The sequence below is a fragment of the Scyliorhinus canicula genome, chromosome 1 (genome assembly GCF_902713615.1).
Source record: "Scyliorhinus canicula chromosome 1, sScyCan1.1, whole genome shotgun sequence".
Classification (NCBI taxonomy): Eukaryota; Metazoa; Chordata; class Chondrichthyes; order Carcharhiniformes; family Scyliorhinidae; genus Scyliorhinus; species Scyliorhinus canicula.
The window spans coordinates 26,730,331-26,751,333 of NC_052146.1; the positions used below are offsets into that span (position 1 = coordinate 26,730,331).

The 21,003-nt window shown below is 49.3% G+C and overlaps 1 protein-coding gene across 1 annotated transcript in view; it reads left to right on the forward strand.

The window, feature by feature from the left end:
* The window catches only part of LOC119978323, a 492,194-nt gene that overhangs the window by 245,468 nt on the left and 225,723 nt on the right, over window positions 1–21,003 (forward strand). Inside the window, exon 11 of the mRNA XM_038819870.1 lies at window positions 4,594–4,635. Coding sequence (XP_038675798.1) covers window positions 4,594–4,635 — 42 coding nt within the window. The remainder of the gene's footprint in view (window positions 1–4,593; window positions 4,636–21,003) is intronic.

Genomic DNA, 21,003 nt, shown 5'->3' on the forward strand with positions numbered 1-21,003 from the left:
AGGCATCTCACTTGATACAACATCCGTGCTAATGAAATTATTCACTCCAGCAATATTGCAAGGGATCACCACTCTTTCCAACGACTTCAGAGTATTATCATCCCCAAACCTGAAACTTGTGGAACTTTCAAATTCCTTAACCTTGTTGCGATTTTCAGCATTCAAAGAGTCCAGGTAACATTTTAACCAGTCAATTCCACACACAGTAGATGTGCAGCCACTGTCCAATTCAGCACAGTTGAAGGATTCTGCAAGCAACACCCTCATTACCAGAGTAAAACTGCTTGTTAATAGGACAATGCCTTCTTTCTGATCACTATCTTTTTCCTCTTCTGACTCTTCCGTGTCATGTGTGGCTTCAAACACTCTATTATAATAATAATAATTATTATTATAACTTGTTGGACAGTTGAAAGCATAATGGTATTGAGAATCACACTGAAAACATTGATTTATCATACCCTGCAATTCTGGGATTCATCTTCCGATTTCCATTCTCCATGTCTCCTCCTATTATAGATTCCAAATGGGTTTTTGTCCTCATAATTTCCGGGTCCTGATCTCCTTCCATACTCTTGCAATCTGTTCGTAGCCGTACGATTTCGCCATCCTGTCAGTAGTGTATCTTCCATAGTCTGCTTTATTGCTGACCCCATTTGGGTCTTAAGAGCCACAGGAATCGAATGTTTCCCCAGAAACGTTTTTAAGACCTCTGTCATCTGATCGAATGAGGTATCCTTATCCGCAAACTTAACTCCTGTCAAAACCAGGAGCCTATCCATTTTGCTCACTCTAGCACAGTCCAGTAATTTAAATGCCAACATAGATTGTGGAAATTCCAGGTTGTGTTTCTGCAGCCTTTTATATAGCCTGCTAAATTCCATCATATAGTCTTCAATGGAGATAGTCTCTGTTTTCCGGAATATATCAAAATCTAACCAGGCTTCATATGCACTTAACAAGTCATCGTTTTTATAAATCTTATCCATATAACGTAATAGAGTCTCCAGATCTTCTTCTGAGTCTAACTCTTCCAATTCTAGCTCAGAAAACACTTTGCTTCGGATTTTACTCAGATTAGAGAAAGAGAAAATGCTATATCTTGTTTCCTCTTTCCCAAAGCAGTTACCTCAGTCCACATAACAACTGCACTTCTCCATTGGTTGTACGATCCCGTTTCAGAAAATAAGGGGGGTAGTCATATCCGGCCATCTTTATCTTCGGTTCAGCCATATATATACCTTTTTTCTTCTCACTCACTCCTTGGTTGGGTCTGGAAAAGTTGTTTCTTTCAACTCTTCACATTTGCACAGCAACTGTCCTCTGCTACCACTGTTACCCGTTTAGCTGCTGTTGTATAAAGAGTCAAAAGTTCTGCTCCTTCTCACAAACACTTTTATTTTCCTTTAACACAACTCTGTACAAAACTATCATCGCATCACATGCCCCAAAGGCCACCTGAAGCTTCTTTAAATAGCAGTATCAATTATTGGATACTTAACATAAATGAGACATTTAATTGGAATGTCTCTTAACCCATTCTTTAACAAGGTGGTCAGAAAGATGGCCGCTGTAATGGCGGTCGGTGCCTGGGCACAGCCCCAGTCCTGTGGGGGGCACTGCGGCTGCTCGGCCCCCTCCCCTTCCCTTGCTGGGGTCCCCCCACCGCAGCCAGCATAGCCGATGTCCGAGCCGGAAGCCCGCAGTCACACCACGCTAATTCCTAACTCCTCTCCCTTACTCAGTAGCCAGGATGACAGGTGCACAATTTTTATTAGCACAAGAGAAACATGCCTTCGGGAAAGCGACCCATCTGAGACGCTGTATTGCCGAAGCTTGGAGTTTCGGGTGTCAGGCCCGCTAATGATATGCCTACTGTACTTTTAGGCTGCGCGTGAGCACCGCATTTACGCCATTTTGGGAGGGGGGGGGGCGGGTACAGAATCCCGATTTGGCATCAAATCGCCGTCAACCTCGATTTCGGCGTGGAAGCTATTCTCCGCCTGATCGCGTTTCCCGTCGGGTAAGAGAATTCAGCCTCATGTCGACAAAGAATGTATTCTCTCGGCACACTTAATCAATAGTACTGATACTCTTTGTTTGTTCAGGCTTTCTCTTTGCAAAAGGATTCCTACCATTACAGATGGCACCTGTTTTTCATATGCCGGGCATTGCCCTAACAAATGCCGTTTGAAACATCACGAGCACAAAATGAAGGATTGGGTCGGCCGTTCAAAAGGCCACCCGCACTGGGAGCACGTTTCTTATTCAGCTGTGTCACCACCCCAATGACGTTTGCCACCACTTCTGCCTTCGTGCCAAAATGCCGGAGAATCAATGTGCTGAACTGCCTTGCTGCCAACTCACTAGCACGACATATTTGAATCTCACTTTCAAGGTGCAGGTCCAGTTCCCAGAGAAGCCACTCGCGGATTTTATCATTGGAGATTCTGAAAACGATCTGATCGCGTATCATTGACGAGTGGAATGTGCTGAAGTTGCACGACTGTGCCTTCAAGTCAGCGAGGAAGCTATCGAATGCCTATTCCGCGTTCTGGGTGCAAGTGTGGAATACATAGCACTCAAAGGTTTCATTTTTTTTAGGGGTGCAATGCCGATCGAATTGCATAAGAACTTTGGCAAAGGTTTTGCTGTCAGCCTCGTTTTCAAAGACAAATGTGTTGAAAGTTTAAACGCCTCTTATCGGGCTGTGCCTGGCAGACAAGGGCTGCAACATAAAGTTTAAACTGTTGCTTAAACACCCTCCAATTCTCATCTGCGTTACCAGTAATCCGAAGTTGTTGTGGTGCCTTGATGCCTTTCATCCCAGGCATCAAAGTTTTACCAGGCGTTAAGCACCAGATGCCAAGAGCTAGCAAGGTTAGTAGCAAAGATGTGTTTTCTTCCATATTCTTCAAAATTATATTTAGTGGATCGGATTTCTTTGTACAGAATCTTCAATTATATTACCATGTCATGTTCTATAGACTGGCCGAAGTGAATGATGAAGTACAGAACATCTGGTTTAAATATCCTATTGTGAAACAACTGCGTGGTGAGATAACTAGGCTAAATAAAATAATAAACTACTAGCATTAATTAACTATTGTAGAGCTACTGCAAAATACGTCTATCCTCAAGCACGACCTACCCCCAACTCCCCAGCCACAGGGTCATGTGGTGGGTTTACACTGCCACCTAGTGGTCGGTGGTCGTGCACCTTGCTTTATGCATATTATCACAGCATGTACCAGAGAGTGTCCCAGGAGCCTCTTCACTAAAGTGCCCAACCGAGGCGAGTGTCTCTGGGATGGTGGAGGGGGAGGGTGTTGGAGACAGCAGTGAGGGGAAATCTGCCATCCTCAGACTCGAGCTCCAGGGTTTCTTGCGTTTCAGGCATGTGAGTCAAATCCATGACGGTATTGTCATCACTGTTCAGCACACGGGGTTTAGGATGTGGCACTGGCTGGAGGCGGGGGCCCTGCCCCATCACCAGCAGCTCTGCAAGACTTAATCAAGACATGTGATTAGACAAAGGGGGGGGGGGGGGGGGGGGGGAGGTGGCAAGGGTGGTATGGGTTGGGGATGGTGTGGAGGTGAGGGTGGTGTGGGCATGAGAATTGGGGTCAGGGTGCTGTTGGGGTGAGGTTGGTGTGTGTGGTGATGGGGGTTGATATACATGGCACGGGGAACCGCACCTCAGCGTGGTCCCTCTTCCTGATCCGTGGCCGATCTCATCACGGCAACTTTCCTTTCCTCAAGCCCACGAACCATGTCCAGGGCCTGCTGGTCTGCTACGGTGAGGGGCTGCAGGTCATGCGTTCATCCTTCAGTTTTCTCCTGCTCCCCGCGGTTATGGGTAGCCTTCTGGTGGGACGGAAACAGGAAATGCACAATGGTAGACAGTCTGATGCGTGCAGCTGAGGGGGTGGGTAGCTGGTAGCTTTAGTGGTCAGGCACCCGGTTATGGCGGCCGGTGTAGTTGCCAACATGCGGTGCAGAATGGGGTTTCGACTGCCTTCCTGGTTGGGATTATGGGTGGTGAGACGGGGGTTAGTGCCAGGTTCATAGTGCTGCCTACTCACCCTGGCCGCCCCTTAGGACGTTATGCAGTTTCTTACGGCATTGCTGGCCGGTCCGGATGGTGTTGATGGTGACACTGACCACCTCTGCCACCTGTGCCCAGGCATGGTGAACAGCAGTGGCAGCAGTCTCCTTCCCTGGCCGGGAGTGAATTGTGTGCATATGCGGCTTCAGCTTGTCAGCCTTCCAAGTGTCAATCGCGCATCCAGTGAATCCGGCATCGTTTCTCATTCGAACTGATTGTGTTCCATGTGGCGGCAGTGCTAGCCCCTTAACAGTCGTCAAATCGGTCCACGTGCGGCGCCAGTTCTGCTGTCGTGGAAGTCCATGAATCCTGCCCTGGCTTAGTCTCAGGAACGGAGAATACCGCCGATGATCTAACACTCTCAGCATTGGAGCCTTATGCTACCAAAGTTCAAGAGAATTAAACAATTGACTAAGAACAAGATTAAAATGTATCAGTCACAATCATCCTTTATAGCTGAATACAATATTATTTTGTTTTTGCAGAAAATGGTAACATTTCATCCTTAACCGATTCAGCAATCAAAGGTAAGTGTGGAAGTGCTTTGAAAGCATCCATTTAATTGGAGCTATTTTACCATCTAAAGCAATAAGCAATCAATATTTTGACTTGAAAATATGTATGTTTACATGAGATGCCATAATTGATGCTGCAAATATTTTACTGGTTATAGACATTTGCTCTGAGTTTCTGTGCAGTCGCGATGAGTTGTGCTGTGTTTGTGCTTGAAAGTTGATTACATGCATATGCCTCTAAAAACCTTTTTTTTACTGAATGTAGCACAGCTTATTTCACAGGGTGCAAGTGAGCTGGAGGTATTGGAAGTGGGTGATATGCCCTCCCTGCTTAGCAGAGCCTGAGGAGACAGCTGGCTATCAATGACTTTGGAATCATGGAACCTTATCTATAGAAAATAATGAGCTGGATTCTCCGCACCCCGTTGCCAAAATCGCGTCCTGCGCCAGGGTGGAGAATCCACTTTTGCGCATGGAATCGGCAGCGGTGCCGATTCCCCGATTTTCCGGGCCCGGAAAAGAGTTGTACTCTCCGTCGCGTATCCCCTACCTGTGGCCATTGCTGGAGGCCCCCCCGCCATTCTCCGCCCCCGACCGGCTGAAGTCCCGATCTAACATGGTCCTACTGTTCGGGATACTCGCGTGGTGGCTGCCATGGTCCTACTGTTCGGGATACTCGCGTGGTGGCTGCGAACTGAGTCCCTGGCCGCCACGGTCGGGAGCGGGCCGCTCAGAGGTCAGGGGTTGCCTCATACGGGACCAGGCTAATTTTGGGTGGCGGTCCGGGTCGCACATGTGGCTGATCGGGGTCCCTGAAGCACGGCTTGGCCGCTAGAGGCCGCTGCCGTGTGCATGCGCGGCCTCTGACTCGGAAGTGCGGGGGCCCGTGTCTGCAGCTAAAGCTGCTAGATTCACAACGGGTCCTTGCTAGCCCCCTGCAGGGCTATCGATATGTGGCCTGAAAGGCCAGTTTTAACAACAGCGTGAGGACATAGTCCCTGAAACGGAGAATCCAGCCCAATGTTCAAGGAATATCATATGCCCATGCAGGCGCTAGATCATTCTCCAAGGATGTGCAGCACCTGACTGTTTTGACTTCTGTCGATGAGAATTTCAGTGTGACCTGCATGCAGCAGAGAGGTTGTCATGAATCAGGAACTCAGTCTTCAAAGAAGTGGGCACAGTAAGAGGTCTTACAACACCAGGTTAAAACCCAACAGGTTTGTTTCGAATCACCATTCGAAACAAACCTGTTGGACTTTTAACCTGGTGTTGTAAGACTTCTTACTGTGCCCACCCCAGCCCAATGTCGACATCACCACTTCAAAGAAGTGAGTTGTGCTGTGTTACTTTAACTGAAGTCCTGTTTTGCTTTGGGCTTTGCTGAGTTACTTTAACTGAAGGTGGCACAGTTGTTAGCATTACTGCCTCAGATCGTCAAGCCCATGGATCGTCATGGGGGCTGGCTGCACCCACCCATGCAGGCTGCATTGGCAGGATGGGGTGTGCACCTATGCCAACATACACACAACCGCTGGTTCGCATGTATATGTCCGCATAACATTGTTGCCCTTTATGTTTGCCCCCCCCCCCCCACAGGAGAAGCGCACTCATAACAACCGGGGGCGTGTGAGGACCGGAGGGGGTCCACCTGAATGGCGCCCATTCACCGTTCATCAAGAGAGGGCCCTGGACCTTGCAGATGGATCTGAGGACTGGGATGTTGCGGATGCAGAGGTCGGGGGAGCACCACCAAGTGAGCCCCCCCCCACTGCTTTCCCCCCTTCCCCATCCCTCCTTTCCCCATTCCCCCATTCCCCTCATCCTCCTTTCCCTCCCTTCTTTCCCCTTCCCCAATCCCCTTCACCCCATCCCCCCTTCCCCATCCCTCCTTTCCCCCTTCCCCCCATACCCCTTCCCCCATCCCCGTCTGCGTGTCTAACCATGCATGCTGTATTGTGTATTGCAGGACCAAACGTCGGCCTCGCAGATGCCGACTGCCCCCAGAACGTGCCAGGGCACCCACAAGACAGGGATAGACCTGGACTGTCAGGCACATGACGCCCCCATCCAGTGCCAGGGCGCCCATGAGCCCGGGATAGAGCCGGAGCGCCAGGTGTACGCTGCCCCCATCTAGTGCCAGTGCGGCGACGCAGGAGGGCCACACCCAGCGACGGGGAGGGCAGCCACAGCAACAGGCCCCTGTCCCAGTCGACGCAGGACAGTGACACACAGGACACATGCACCCAGGACACCAACATACAGGACACGCCCACCCAGGACACACCTACCCAGGACACACCCACCCAGGACACTGACACACAGGACACTGACACACAGGACACTGATGCACAGGACACTGACGCACAGGACACCTACACACAGGACATCCACACACAGGACACCCACACACAGGACACAACCCCCCAGGACACCCACACACGGGACGGATGGACAGGAAACACCGCTCCAGGGGACCCCGTACTTTGGGTCGGATGAGAAGCACGACATTACGCCACTGCTATCTCCTACACCCTCCACCATCGCAGAGACACTCACCTCAGTTGGGCACTTTAGCGATGAGGCTTCTGGTACACTAACTGGTGCGCACAACACAGCCGTCCAGGTACAGCAGGTGAAGGTAGGAGCAGCCGAGGGGCCGGGCTGCCCTCCGACCGTCCGGCCCCAGCAACCATCTTGAGTTACCACACCCACCCATAGACCCGATGGAGTCATGAACCCAGGGATGATCAAAGGGGGTTACGGCTGGCTTGCGGCAGCTGCAGACACAGGTGGAGGAGTCCACCCGCAGCCAGGAGCAGGGAGTGGTGCCGGTCATGCGTGCCACCCAGGCCGACACCGCACGGGTGCCGTCCGTGCTGGAGGCAATGGGGGCGACGGTGTCAGACATGGGGAGCAGTATGCAAGGCCTGGGGCTTTCCGTGCAGGCGGCGCTCGTGGCTCTGGACATGGCTGCCCTCTCACAGACAGCCATGAGGCAGAGACAGCTGCAGATCGAAGAGACACTCAACGCCATGGCCCAGTCTCAGCAGGCCATGGACCAGTCGCAGCAGGCCATCACTGAGGGCATCGGCACCATTGACCAGGTGCTGGCTGGCGTCGACACAGACAGGGATGGCCAACTCCCTGAGCTCCAGGGTTGCAAACTTCCAGACCCTTGTTGATACTAGGGCGGGCCTCCAGTACTGGCACGCCAGGTGCTGGGGGGCATCGGGTGCTGGATCAATTCGCACCCCCGACTCATGGAGAGGCCCGAGGCCATCGGGCACCCTGAGGGAGGAGAAGGGCCTGTTCCGGGTCCCCCTGCAGGTGAGGTCTCGGAACACCGCGACACTTCAGACCCGCCCTATCCCAGGTGCATCTGGTGGGCAACGGGTAGGACAGGCTGGCAGCTCGCCATCCAAGTCGCTGAGCCGCAGCCTGGCCCATCTAGGCTGGGCCGCCCCAGGAAACGGTCGCCAAAGGGATCCCTAGTCACCAGGCAGCAATCACAGGAGTCCGCCTCCAGCTCTGCTGTACCGTCTGGGAAACCACCTAGACGTAGTCATAGGGCCCGTAAGGCCAGAAAATTAGACACGGGTGCAGGGTACAGACTAGTTATAGGGGCTAGGGCATGTGTATGAACTGTTTGTCATTAAAATCAATCCCACACCTACAGAAGCTGCCTGTGTGCTCTGACCGATGCGTGCGGGGGTGGGGTGTGAGGTGAGCGCCAGTGTGTGTGTGAGGGGTGATAGGACGTCGAGCTCCCCCCCCCTTCCATGGGTCGCCCTCGCCATCTCCCCGAGTAGACGACGGGACCGTGTGCTGCAGTGTCAAGGCCGCATGCAGGGACGGTCCAGGTGGAGGGTGTTACTGTGGCCATGAGTCAGACATTGTCCAATGATGTAGAGCCTGGAGCTCATCGCAGAGCGGGATGTCATCATCCTCCATGGCATGCAATAGACTCGCTTCCACTGGTGACCGTGTGAGCCCTGCCCGTTGTGCCGCATGTGGATGTGTAATGGAGGGATGATGTGCATGCGGGTGATGTGGTGGGTGGGACGAGGGTGGTTGGTGGTGGGTGGGGTGAGGGTGGTCGGTGGGGTGAGGGTGGTAGGCTGTGCTTTCCGTGCTCATACGCGGCGATTCCTACCCTCTCCCTCGCCCCCCCCCCCCCAAGTCTGTGAACCGTGCGGCTATCAACCTGCCCCGTGCCCGCTGGCCCAGCCGGTAACGGTGGGCAGCCTCCCGTCCATGTTCAGCCCGTCTGTCCTGTACTTTGACCTCATCCTCCTCATCTGGGAAGGCCTGCTCTTTGTCGTTTTGCTCCTCCCCTTCCCCTCCTCTGCCTCCAGCACATCGCACATTTTAATTAATAGACAGGCGTTTCTGTGGCCGCAAACAAAACTCCAGGATGGTGTGTTGCCTCCCTGGTGCTAGGGTCAAGGATGTCTCGGAGCGGGTACAGGACATTCTGGAGTGGGGGGGTGAACAGCCGGTGGTCGTGGTACACATCGGTACAAATGACATAGGTTAAAAAAAGGGATGAGGTCCTAAAAGCAGAAGACAGGGAGCTAGGAAGGAAGTTAAGAAATCGGACCTCGAAGGTAGTGATCTCAGGATTACTACCGGTGCCATGTGCTCATCAGATTAGAAATGACAGGATATATAGGATGAATACGTGGCTGAAGGGATGGTGTCAGGAGGAGTGTTTCAGATTCCTGGGGCATTGGGACCGGTTCTGGGGGAGGTGGGACCTGTACAAACTTGACGGGTTACACCTGGGCAGGACTGGAACTAATGTCCGAGGGGGGCTATTTGCTGGAGCGGTTGGGGAGTGTTTAAACTAATGTGGCAGGGGGATGGGAACCAATGCAGGAAGTCGGAAGGTAGTAAAACAGCGACAGAAACAAAAGGCAGAAAGTGTCAGGCAGAGAAGCCACAGTCAAAAATCAAAAAGGGCGACAGTACAAGGTACAGTGACTGAGGGGAGCTCAGTGAATTGGCCCAGTAATACTAAAAGGAATAAAACGGGAAGTAAAAACATAAATGGAAAGTGACGCGGCAGGTTGTTACATGAAGGTATGGATTCACTGACAAGGAAAATTAGGAGAAAAGTTAAGAGGAAAAATAACTTAGGAGAGGTTACTGATCAAGGTATTAAGATTCAAAACAGAGGTATAAAAGCCAACATAAGTGTACTTTACCTAAATGCTCGTAGTATTCGGAATGAGGTAAATGAGTTGATGGCGCAAATCATCGTGAATGACTATGATTTAGTGGCCGTTACTGAAACATGGTTAAAGGATGGTCAAGACTGGGAGTCAAATGTCCAAGGGTATCAAACTATTCGGAAGGACAGAGTGGATGGTAAGAGAGGTGGTGTAGCTCTTATTTCAGGATGACATCCGGGCAATAGTAAGGGATGACATTGGTGCTATGGAGGATAAGGTTGAATCCATTTGGGTGGAAATCAGGAATAGTAAGGCGAAAAAGTCACTGATAGGAGTAGTCTATTGGCCACCAAATAGTAACATGGTGGGGCAGGCAATAAATAAAGAAATAACGGATGCATGTAGAAATGGTACAGCAGTTATCATGGGGGATTTTAATCTACATGTCGATTGGTTTAACCAGGTCGGTCAAAGCAGCCTGAGGAGGAGTTTACAGAATGTATCCGCGATAGTTTCCTAGATTCCCAGCTTGGGTCACTGTCTGTGTGGAGTCTGCACGGTCTCCCCGTGTGTACGTGGGTTTCCTCCGGGTGCTCCGGTTTCCTCCCACAGTCCAAAGATGTGCAGGTTAGGTGGACTGGCCATTCTAAATTGCCCCTAGTGTCCAAAAAGATTAGGTGGGGTTACTTGGCTCCGGGGATAAAGGGGATAAGTGGAGGTCTGGCGCTTGGGTAGAGTGCTCTTTCGAAGGGCTGTTGCAGACTTGATGGGCTGAATGGCCTCCTTTTGCACTGTAAATTCTATGATTCTATAACAGTTATGTAATGGAACCTACGAGGGAACAAACAGTCCTAGATATGGTCCTGTGTAATGAGACAGGATTGATTAATGATTTCAGAGTAAGGGATCCTCTCGGAAGGAGCGATCACAATATGGTGGAATTTAAAATACAGATGGAGGGTGAGAAGGGAAAATCAAACACTAATGTTTTGTGCTTAAACAAAGAGGATTACAATGGGATGAGAGAAGAGCTAGCTGAGGTAGATTGGGAGGAATGACTTTATGGTAAACAGTTGGGGAACAGTGGAGAACCATCTAAGCGATTTTTCACAATGCTCAGCAAAGGTTTATACCAACAAAAAGGAAGGACGGTAGAAAGAGGGAAAATCGACCATGGATATCTAAGGAAATAAGGGAAGAGTATCAAATTGAAGGAAAAAGCATACAATGTGGCAAAGATTAGTGGGAGACTTGAGGACTCGGAAATTTATAGGCGGCAACAGAAAGCTACTAAAAAAGCTATAAAGTAGAGTAAGATAGATTATGAGAGTAAACGTGCTCAGAATATAAAAACAAATAGTGAAAGTTTCTACAAGTATATAAAACAACAAAGATTGGCTAAGGTAAATATTGGTCCTTCAGAGGATGAGAAGCGAGACTTAATAATAGAACATAGAACAGTACAGCACAGAACAGGCCCTTCGGCCCTCAATGTTGTGCCGAGCCATGATCACCCTACTCAAACCCACGTATCCACCCTATACCCTTAACCCAACAACCCCCCCCTTAACCTTACTTTTATTAGGACACTACGGGCAATTTAGCATGGCCAATCCACCTAACCCGCACATCTTTGGACTGTGGGAGGAAACCGGAGCTCCCGGAGGAAACCCACGCACACAGGGGGAGGACGTGCAGACTCCACACAGACAGTGACCCAGCCGGGAATCGAACCTGGGACCCTGGAGCTGTGAAGCATTTATGCTAACCACCATGCTACCCTGCTGCCCCACTAATAATGGGAGATGAGGAAATGGCTGAGGAACTGAACAGGTTTTTTCGTAGATTTCATAGATTTTACAGTGCAGAAGGAGGCCATTCGGCCCATCGAGTCTGCACCGGCTCTTGGAATGAGCACCCTACCCAAGCTCATACCTCCACCCTATCCCCATAACCCAGTAACCCCACCTAACACTAAGGGCAATTTGGACCCTGAGGGCAATTTAGCCTGGCCAATTCACCTAACCTGCACATGTTTGGACTGTGGGAGGAAACCAGAGCACCCGGAGGAAACCCACGCACACACGGGGGGAACATGCAGACTCCACACAGACAGTGACCCAAGCCGGGATTCGGGAACCTGGGACCCTGGAGCTGTGAAGCATTTGTGCTAACCACTATGCTAACCACAGTGGAAGACACAGATACCATGCCAGTGACTGATGGAAATAAGGCAATGACAGGTGAGGACCTTGAGATGATTGTTATCACGAAGGATGTAGTGATGGGCATGCTAATGGGGCGAAAGGTGGACAAGTCTCCTGGCCCTGATGGAATGCATCCCAGAGTGCTAAAAGAGATGGCAAGGGAAATTGCAAATGCACTAGTGATAATCTACCAGAATTCACGAGACTCTGGGGTGGTCCCAGAAGATTGACAATTAGCAAACATGACACCACTGTTTAAAAAGGGAGGTAGAAAGCGGGTAATTACAGGCCAGTTAGCTTAATTTCAGAAGTAGGGAAGATGCTGGAATCTATCATCAAGGAAGAAATAGCGAGGCATCTGGACGGAAATTGTCCCATTGGGCAGACGCAGCATGGGTTCATTAAGGACAGGTCGTGCCTAACTAGTTTTGTGGAATTTTTTGAGGACATTACCAGTGTGGTAGATAACGGGGAGCCAATGGATGTGGTAGATAGATAGATAGAGATAGAGAAATACAGCACAGAACAGGCCCTTCGGCCCACGATGTTGCGCCAAACTTTTGTCCTAGGTTAATCATAGAATTTTGGACAATTTTTCATGGCCAATCCACCCAACCTGCACATCTTTGGACTGTGGGAGGAAACCGGAGCACCCGGAGGAAACCCACGCACACACGTGGAGGATGTGCAGACTCCGCACAGACAGTGACCCAAGTCGAAATCGAACTTGGGACCCTGGAGCTGTGAAGCAATTGTGCTATCCACAATGCTACCGTGCTGCCCTTAAGAAGTTAACCTACACTCCATTATTCTACCCTAATCCATGTACCTATCCAATAGCCGCTTGAAGGTCCCTAACGTTTCCGACTCAACTACTTCCACAGGCAGTGAATTCCATGCCCCCACTACTCTCTGGGTAAAGAACCTACCTCTGACATCCCCTCTATATCTTCCACCATTTATCTTAAATTTATGTCCCCTTGTAATGGTGTGTTCCACCTGGGGAAAAAGTCTCTGACTGTCTACTCTATCCCCCATATCATCTTATAAACCTCTATCAAGTCGCCCCTCATCCTTCTCCGTTCTAATGAGAAAAGGCCTAGCACCCTCAAACTTTCCTCGTATGACCTACTCTCCATTCCAGGCAACATCCTGGTAAATCTCCTTTGCACCTTTTCCAAAGCTTCCACATCCTTCCTAAAATGAGGCGACCAGAACTGCACACAGTACTCCAAATGTGGCCTGACCAAGGTTTTGTACAGCTGCATCATCACCTCACGGCTCTTAAATTCAATCCCTCTGCTAATGAACGCGAGCACACCATAGGCCTTCTTCACAGCTCTATCCACTTGAGTGGCAACTTTCAAAGATCTATGAACATAGACCCCAAGATCTCTCTGCTCCTCCACATTGCCAAGAACCCTACCGTTAACCCTGTATTCCGCATTCATATTTGTCCTTCCAAAATGGACAACCTCACACTTGTCAGGGTTAAACTCCATCTGCCACTTCTCAGCCCAGCTCTGCATTCTATCTATGTCTCTTTGAAGCCGACAACAGCCCTCCTCACTATCCACAACTCCACCAATCTTCGTATCATCTGCAAATTTACTGACCCACCCTTCAACTCCCTCATCCAAGTCGTTAATGAAAATCACAAACAGCAGAGGACCCAGAACTGATCCCTGCGGTACGCCACTGATAACTGGGCTCCAGGCTGAATATTTGCCATCCACCACCACTCTCTGTCTTCTATCGGTTAGCCAGTTTGTTATCCAACTGGCCAAATTTCCCACTATCCCATGCCTCCTTACTTTCTGCACAAGCCTACAATGGGGAACCTTATCAAATGCCTTACTAAAATCCATGTACTCTACATCCACTGCTTTACCTTCATCCACATAATTGGTCACCTGCTCAAAAAAGTCAATAAGACTTGTAAGGCAAGACCTACCTCTCACAAATCCGTGCTGACTATCCCTAATCAAGCAGTGCCTTTCCAGATGCTCAGAAATCCTATCCCTCAGTACCCTTTCTATTACTTTGCCTACCACCGAAGTAAGACTAACTGGCCTGTAATTCCCAGGGTTATCCCTATTCCCTTTTTTGAACAGGGGCACGACATTCGCCACTCTCCAATCCTCTGGTACCACCCCTGTTGACAGCGAGGACGAAAAGATCATTGCCAACGGCTCTGCAATTTAATTTCTTGCTTCCCATAGAATCCTTGGATATATCCCGTCAGGCCCGGGGGACTTGTCTATCCTCAAGTTTTTCAAAAAGCGCAACACATCTTCCTTCCTGACAAGTATCTCCTCGAGTTTATCAGTCTGTTTCACACTGTCCTCTCCAACAATATGGCCCCTCTCGTTTGTAAATACTGAAGAAAAATACTTGTTCAAGACCTCTCCTATCTCTTCAGACTCAATACACAATCTCCCGCTACTGTCCTTGATCGGACCTACCCTCGCTCTAGTCATTCTCATATTTCTCACGTGTGTAAAAGGCCTTGGGGTTTTCCTTGATCCTACCTGCCAAAGATTTTTCATGCCCTATCTTAGCTCTCCTAATCCCTTTCTTCAGTTCCCTCCTGGCTATCTTGTATCCCTCCAGCGCCCTGTCTGATCCTTGTTTCTTCAGCCTTCCATAAGTCTCCTTCTTCCTCTTAACAAGACATTCAACCTCTCTTGTCAACCATGGTTCCCTCACTCGACCATCTCTTCCCTGCCTGACAGGGACATACATATCAAAGACACGCAGTACCTGTTCCTTGAACAAGTTCCACATTTCACTTGTGTCCTTCCCTGACAGCCTATGTTCCCAACTTCTGCACTTCAATTCTTGTCTGACAGCATTGTATTTACCCTTCCCCCAATTATGAACCTTGCCCTGTTGCACGCACCTATCCCTCTCCATAACTAAAGTGAAAGTCACAGAATTGTGGTCACTACCTCCAAAAAGCTCCCCCACTAACAAATCTATCACCTGCCCTGGTTCATTACCAAGTACTAAATCCAACATGGCCTCCCCTCTGGTCGGACAGTCTACATACTGTGTTAGAAAAGCTTCCTGGACACACTGCACAAACACTACCCCATCCAAACTATTTGATCTACAGAGTTTCCACTCAATGTTTGGGAAGTTGAAGTCACCCATGACTACTACCCTGTGACTTCTGCACCTTTCCAAAATCTGTTTCCCAATCTGTTCCTCCACATCTCTGATGCTATTGGGGGGCCTATAGAAAACTACCAACAAGGTGACTGCTCCTTTCCTATTTCTGACTTCAACCCATACTACCTCAGTAGGCAGATCCCCCTCGAACTGCCTTTCTGCAGCTGTTATACTATCTCTATTTAACAATGCCACCCCCCCACCTCTTTTACCATCCTCCCTAATCTTGTTGAAACATCTATAACCAGGGACCTCCAACAACCATTTCTGCCCCTCTTCTATCCAAGCTTCCGTGATGGCCACCACATCGTAGTCCCAAGTACAGATCCATGCCTTAAGTTCACCCACCTTATTCCTGATGCTTCTTGCGTTGAAGTATACACACTTCAACCCATCTACTTGCCTGCAAGTACTCTCTTTTGTCAGTGTTAGCTTCCCCACTGCATCACTACGTGCTTTCGCGTCCTGAATATCGGCTTCCTTAGTTGCTGGACTACAGATCCGGTTCCCATTCCCCTGCCAAATTAGTTTAAACCCTCCCGAAGAGTACTAGAAAACCTCCCCCCCCCCCCAGGATATTGGTGCCCCTCTGGTTCAGATGCAACCCGTCCTGCTTGTACAGGTCCCACCTTCCCCAGAATGCGCTCCAATTATCCAAATACCTGAAGCCCTCCCTCCTACACCATTCCTGCAGCCACGTGTTCAACTGCACTCTCTCCCTATTCCGAGCCTCGCTATCACGTAGCACCGGCAACAAACCAGAGATGACAACTCTGTCTGTCCTGGCCTTTAACTTCCAGCCTAACTCCCTAATCTTGTTTATTACCTCCACACCCTTTTTCCTACCTACGTCGTTGGTACCAATGTGCACCACGACTTCTGGCTGCTCACCCTCCCCCTTCAGGATCCTGAAGACACGATCCGAGACATCTCTGGCCCTGGCACCCGGGAGGCAACATACCTTTCGGGAGTCTCGCTCGCGACCACAGAATCTCCTATCTATTCCCCTAACCATTGAATCTCTTATTACTGTTGCTTTTTTATGCTCCCCCCTTCCCTTCTGAGCCCCAGAGCCAGACTCAGTGCCAGAGACCTGGCCGTTGGGGCCTTCCCCCGGTAGGTCATCCCCCCCAACAGCATGCAAAACGGTATACTTGTTTTGAAGGGGAACGGCCACGAGGGATCCCTGCACTTTCTGCCTGTTAGTTTTCTTTCCCCTGACTGTAACCCAGCTACTCTTGTCCAGTACCTTTGGTGTGGCTACCTCCCTGTAACTCTTCTCGATAACCCCCTCTGCCTCCCGGATGATCCGCAGTTCATCCAGCTCCAGTACCTTAACACGGTCTCTGAGGAGCTGGAGTTGGGTGCACTTCCCGCAGGTATAGTCAGCGGGGACACCAGTGGTTTCCCTCACCACCCACATCCGACAGGAGGAGCATGCAACTGCCCTAGCCTCCATCCCCTCTTACTTTACAGAATTAGCTGCCCCGTGGACCAACTGGACCTCCGCCCTCCGACTCTGCTTCCAGTCAGCTGTACTCTAAACTCCTGGCTCCCTTCACGCTCTTTGATAAATATAGGAAATGAAATGTAAGGAGCACCTTACTCCCTCCTCACCTAACTCCCCAGTCACCAAACTCTCACTGTAGCACTCAAATGCCACAAGCTCAGCACTCCCTCAGTCGCCAAACTCTCACTGCAGCACTCAAATGCCACAAGCTCAGCACTCCCTCAGTCACCAAACTCTCACTGTAGCACTCAAATGCCACAGGCTCAGCACTCCCTCAGTCACCAAACTCTCACTGTAGCACTCAAATGCCACAAGCTCAGCACTCCAGTGCAAACAAAGTCTGCACTGTAACTAGCTCCTATTTATACTGTGACTCTAGCCTCTGAAAACTGGCCTAATCCAATTAACTAATTACCAAGCTCCAGCTGCAAGTAAGTACAAGTAGAACCTTGTTTAAAGCTGATTCAAAATTCACCTTCTTATAGACCAAACAGCAACTTTTAAGTTAATTAACTAATTAAAGAAATATTAGACTTTAAATAAAAATGAACCCTTTTACTCCCTCAGTCACCAAACTCTCACTGTAGCACTCAAATGCCACAAGCTCAGCACTCCAGTGCAAACAAAGTCTGCACTGTAACTAGCTCCTATTTATGCTGTGACTCTAGCCTCTGAAAACTGGCCTAATGCAATTAACTAATTAACAAGCTCCAGCTGCAAGTAAGTACAAGTAGAACCTTGTTTAAATAAAATTGAACCCTTATACTCACTCAGTCACCAAACTCTCACTGCAGCACTCAAATTCCACAAGCTCAGCACTCCAGTATATCTGGATTTCCAGAAAGCCTTTGACAAGGTGCCACACAAAAGGTTGCTGCATAAGATAAAGATGCATAGAATTAAGGGTAAAGTAGTAGCATGGATGGAGGATTGGTTAATTAATAGAAAGCAAAGAGTGGGGATTAATGGGTGTTTCTCTGGTTGGCAATCAGTAGCTAGTGGTGTCCCTCAGGGATCCGTGTTGGGCCCACAATTGTTCACAATTTACATAGATGATTTGGAGTTGGGGACCAAGGGCAATGTGTCCAAGTTTGCAGATGACACTAAGATCCAGCAGAGGGCAGCAGAGCAGAGCTTCTGATTGGCTGTTCCGGGGAGATTTGTATACGTGCAGTGCGGTCAGCGTAAGTTGAAGGTGTACCTGCACAAATGACCAGAGGAGTTCGAGGGAAGGCAAGCATCCAGCAGAGGGCAGCAGAGCAGAGCTTCTGATTGGCTGTTCGGGGAGATTTGCATACGTGCAGTACGGTCAGCATAGGTTGAAGGTGGTTTGTGAAGGGGCTGTTCTCGAGTGACAGCTTTACCCGAAACACTACTCACGTAGTGTTTCCCACCCATCCTCCTCCTCTAACCAAAAAAAAAAAAGTTCTGTCCGTCGGATTGCTAAACTAACAAGTTTTTTTTTTTTAGTTTTCAGTAGTTGGGAAGTTAGTTCAATGGGAATGGAGGCTAGGGCAGTTGAATGTTCCTCCTGCAGAATGTGGGAGGAAAGGGTCACCTCGAGTGTCCCTGCTGACTACATCTTCGGGAAGTGCACCCAGCTCCTCGAGAACCGCGTTAGGGACCTGGAGCTGGAGCTGGATGAACTTCGGACCATTCGGGAGGTGGAGGGGGTTATTGAGAGGAGTTATAGGGAGGTAGTCACACCTCAGGTAAAAGAAGAAGTTAGATGGGTTATCGTCAGGGGAGGGAGAGGGAACCGGCAGGCAGTGCAGGGATCCCCTGTGGTCGTTCCCCTCTATAACAAGTATACCGTTTTGGATACTGTTGCGGGGGACGACTTACCAGGGGTAAGCAATGGGGCACAGGTCTCTGGCACAGAGTCTGTCCCTGTTGCTCAGAAGGGAAGGGAGAAGAGGAACAGAGCACTTGTCATTGGGGACTCCATAGTTAGAGGAACAGACAGGAGGTTCTGTGGGAACGAAAGAATCTCACGGTTGGTGTGTTGCCTCCCAGGTGCCAGGGTTCTTGATGTCTCTGATCGTGTTTTTGGGAACGTGTTTTTGGGATCCTTCAGGGGGAGGGGGAGCAGCCCCAAGTCGTGGTCCACATAGGTACCTACGACATAGGTAGGAAGAGAGATGGGGATTTGAGACAGAAATTCAGGGAGCTAGGGTGGAACCTGAGAGCTAGAACAAACAGAGTTGTTATCTCTGGGTTGTTACCCGTGCCACGTGCTAGCGAAGTGAGAAATAAGGAGAGAGAGGAGTTGAACACGTGGCTACAGGGATGGTGCAGGAGGGAGGGTTTTGGTTTCCTGGATAATTGGGGCTCATTCTGGGGTAGGTGGGACCTCTACAAACAGGATGGTCTTCACCTGAACCAGAGGGGTACCAATATCCTGGGGGAGAGATTTGCTAGTGCTCTTCGGGGGACTTTAAACTAATTCAGCAAGGGGATGGGAACCTAAATTGTAGTCCCAGTGTACAGGATGTTGAGAGTAGTGAGGTCAGGGATAGGGTTAAAAGTTCGAAAGAGGGCACCGGCAAGCAAGACGCTGGTTTGAAGTGTGTCTACTTCAACGCCAGGAGCATCCGGAATAAGGTGGGTGAGCTTGCAGCATGGGTTGGTACCTGGGATCTCGATGTTGTGGCGATTTCGGAGACATGGGTAGAGCAGGGACAGGAATGGTTGTTGCAGGTTCCAGGATTTAGATGTTTCTGTAAGAACAGAGAAGATGGTAAAAGAGGGGGGGGTGTGGCATTGTTAATCAAGGAAAGTATTACGGCGGTAGAAAGGACTTTTGAGGACTCGTCTACTGAGGTAGTATGGGCTGAGGTTAGGAACAGGAGAGGAGAGGTCACCCTGTTGGGAGTTGTCTATAGACCTCCGAATAGTTCCAGAGATGTAGAGGAAAGGATTGCAAAGATGATTCTCAACAGGAGCGAGAGTAACAGGGTAGTTGTTATGGGGGACTTTAACTTTCCAAATATTGACTGGAAATACTATAGTTCGAGTACTATAGATGGGTCAGTTTTTGTGCAGTGTGTGCAGGAGGGTTTTCTGACACAGTATGTAGACAGGCCAACAAGGGGCGATGCCACATTGGATTTGGTACTGGGTAATGAACCCGGCCAGGTGTTAGATTTAGATGTAGGTGAGCACTTTGGTGATAGTGATCACAATTCGGTTATGTTTACTTTAGCAATGGGCAGGGATAGGTATATACCACAAGGCAAGAATTATAGCCGGTGGAAAGGCAATTATGATGCTATTCGGCAAGATTTAGGATGTATAGGATGGGGAAGGAAACTGCAGGGGATGGGTACAATCGAAATGTGGAGCTTTTTCAAGGAACAGCTACTGCGTGTCCTTGATAAGTATGTACCTGTCAGGCAGGGAGGAAGTTGTCGAGCAAGGGAACCGTGGTTTACTAAGGAAGTTGAAGCACTTGTCAAGAGGAAGAAGAAGGCTTATGTTAGGATGAGACATGAAGGCTCAGTTAGGGCACTTGAGAGTTACAAGTTAGCCAGGAAGGACCTAAACGGAGAGTTAAGAAGAGCGAGGAGAGGACACGAAAAGTCGTTGGCGGATAGGATCAAGGAAAACCCTAAGGCTTTCTATAGGTATATCAGGAACAAAAGAATGACTAGAGTAAGATTAGGGCCAATCAAGGATAGTAGTGGAAAGTTGTGTGTGGAATCAGAGGAGATAGGGGAAGCGTTAAATGGATATTTTTCGTCAGTGTTTACACTGGAGAAAGACAATGTTGTCGAGGAGAATACTCGGGTTCAGTCGACCAGGCTAGATGGAATTGAGGTTCAAAAGGAGGAGGTGTTAGCAATTTTGGAAAATGTCAAAATAGATAAGTCCCCTGGGCCAGATGGAATTTATCCTAGGATTCTCTGGGAAGCCAGGGAGGAGATTGCAGAGCCTTTGTCCTTGATCTTTATGTCGTCTTTGTCGACAGGAATAATGCCGGAAGACTGGAGGATAGCAAATGTTGTCCCCTTGTTCAAGAAGGGGAGTAGAGACAACCCTGGTAATTATAGACCTGTGAGCCTTACTTCGGTTGTGGGTAAAATGTTGGAAAAGGTTATAAGAGATAGGGTTTATAATCATTTTGAAAAGAACAAGTTGATTAGTGATAGTCAACACGGTTTTGTGAAGGGTAGGTCATGCCTCACAAACCTTGTTGAGTTTTTTGAGAAGGTGACCAAACAAGTAGATGAGGGTAAAGCGGTTGATGTGGTGTATATGGATTTCAGTAAGGCGTTTGATAAAGTTCCCCACGGTAGGCTATTGCATAAAA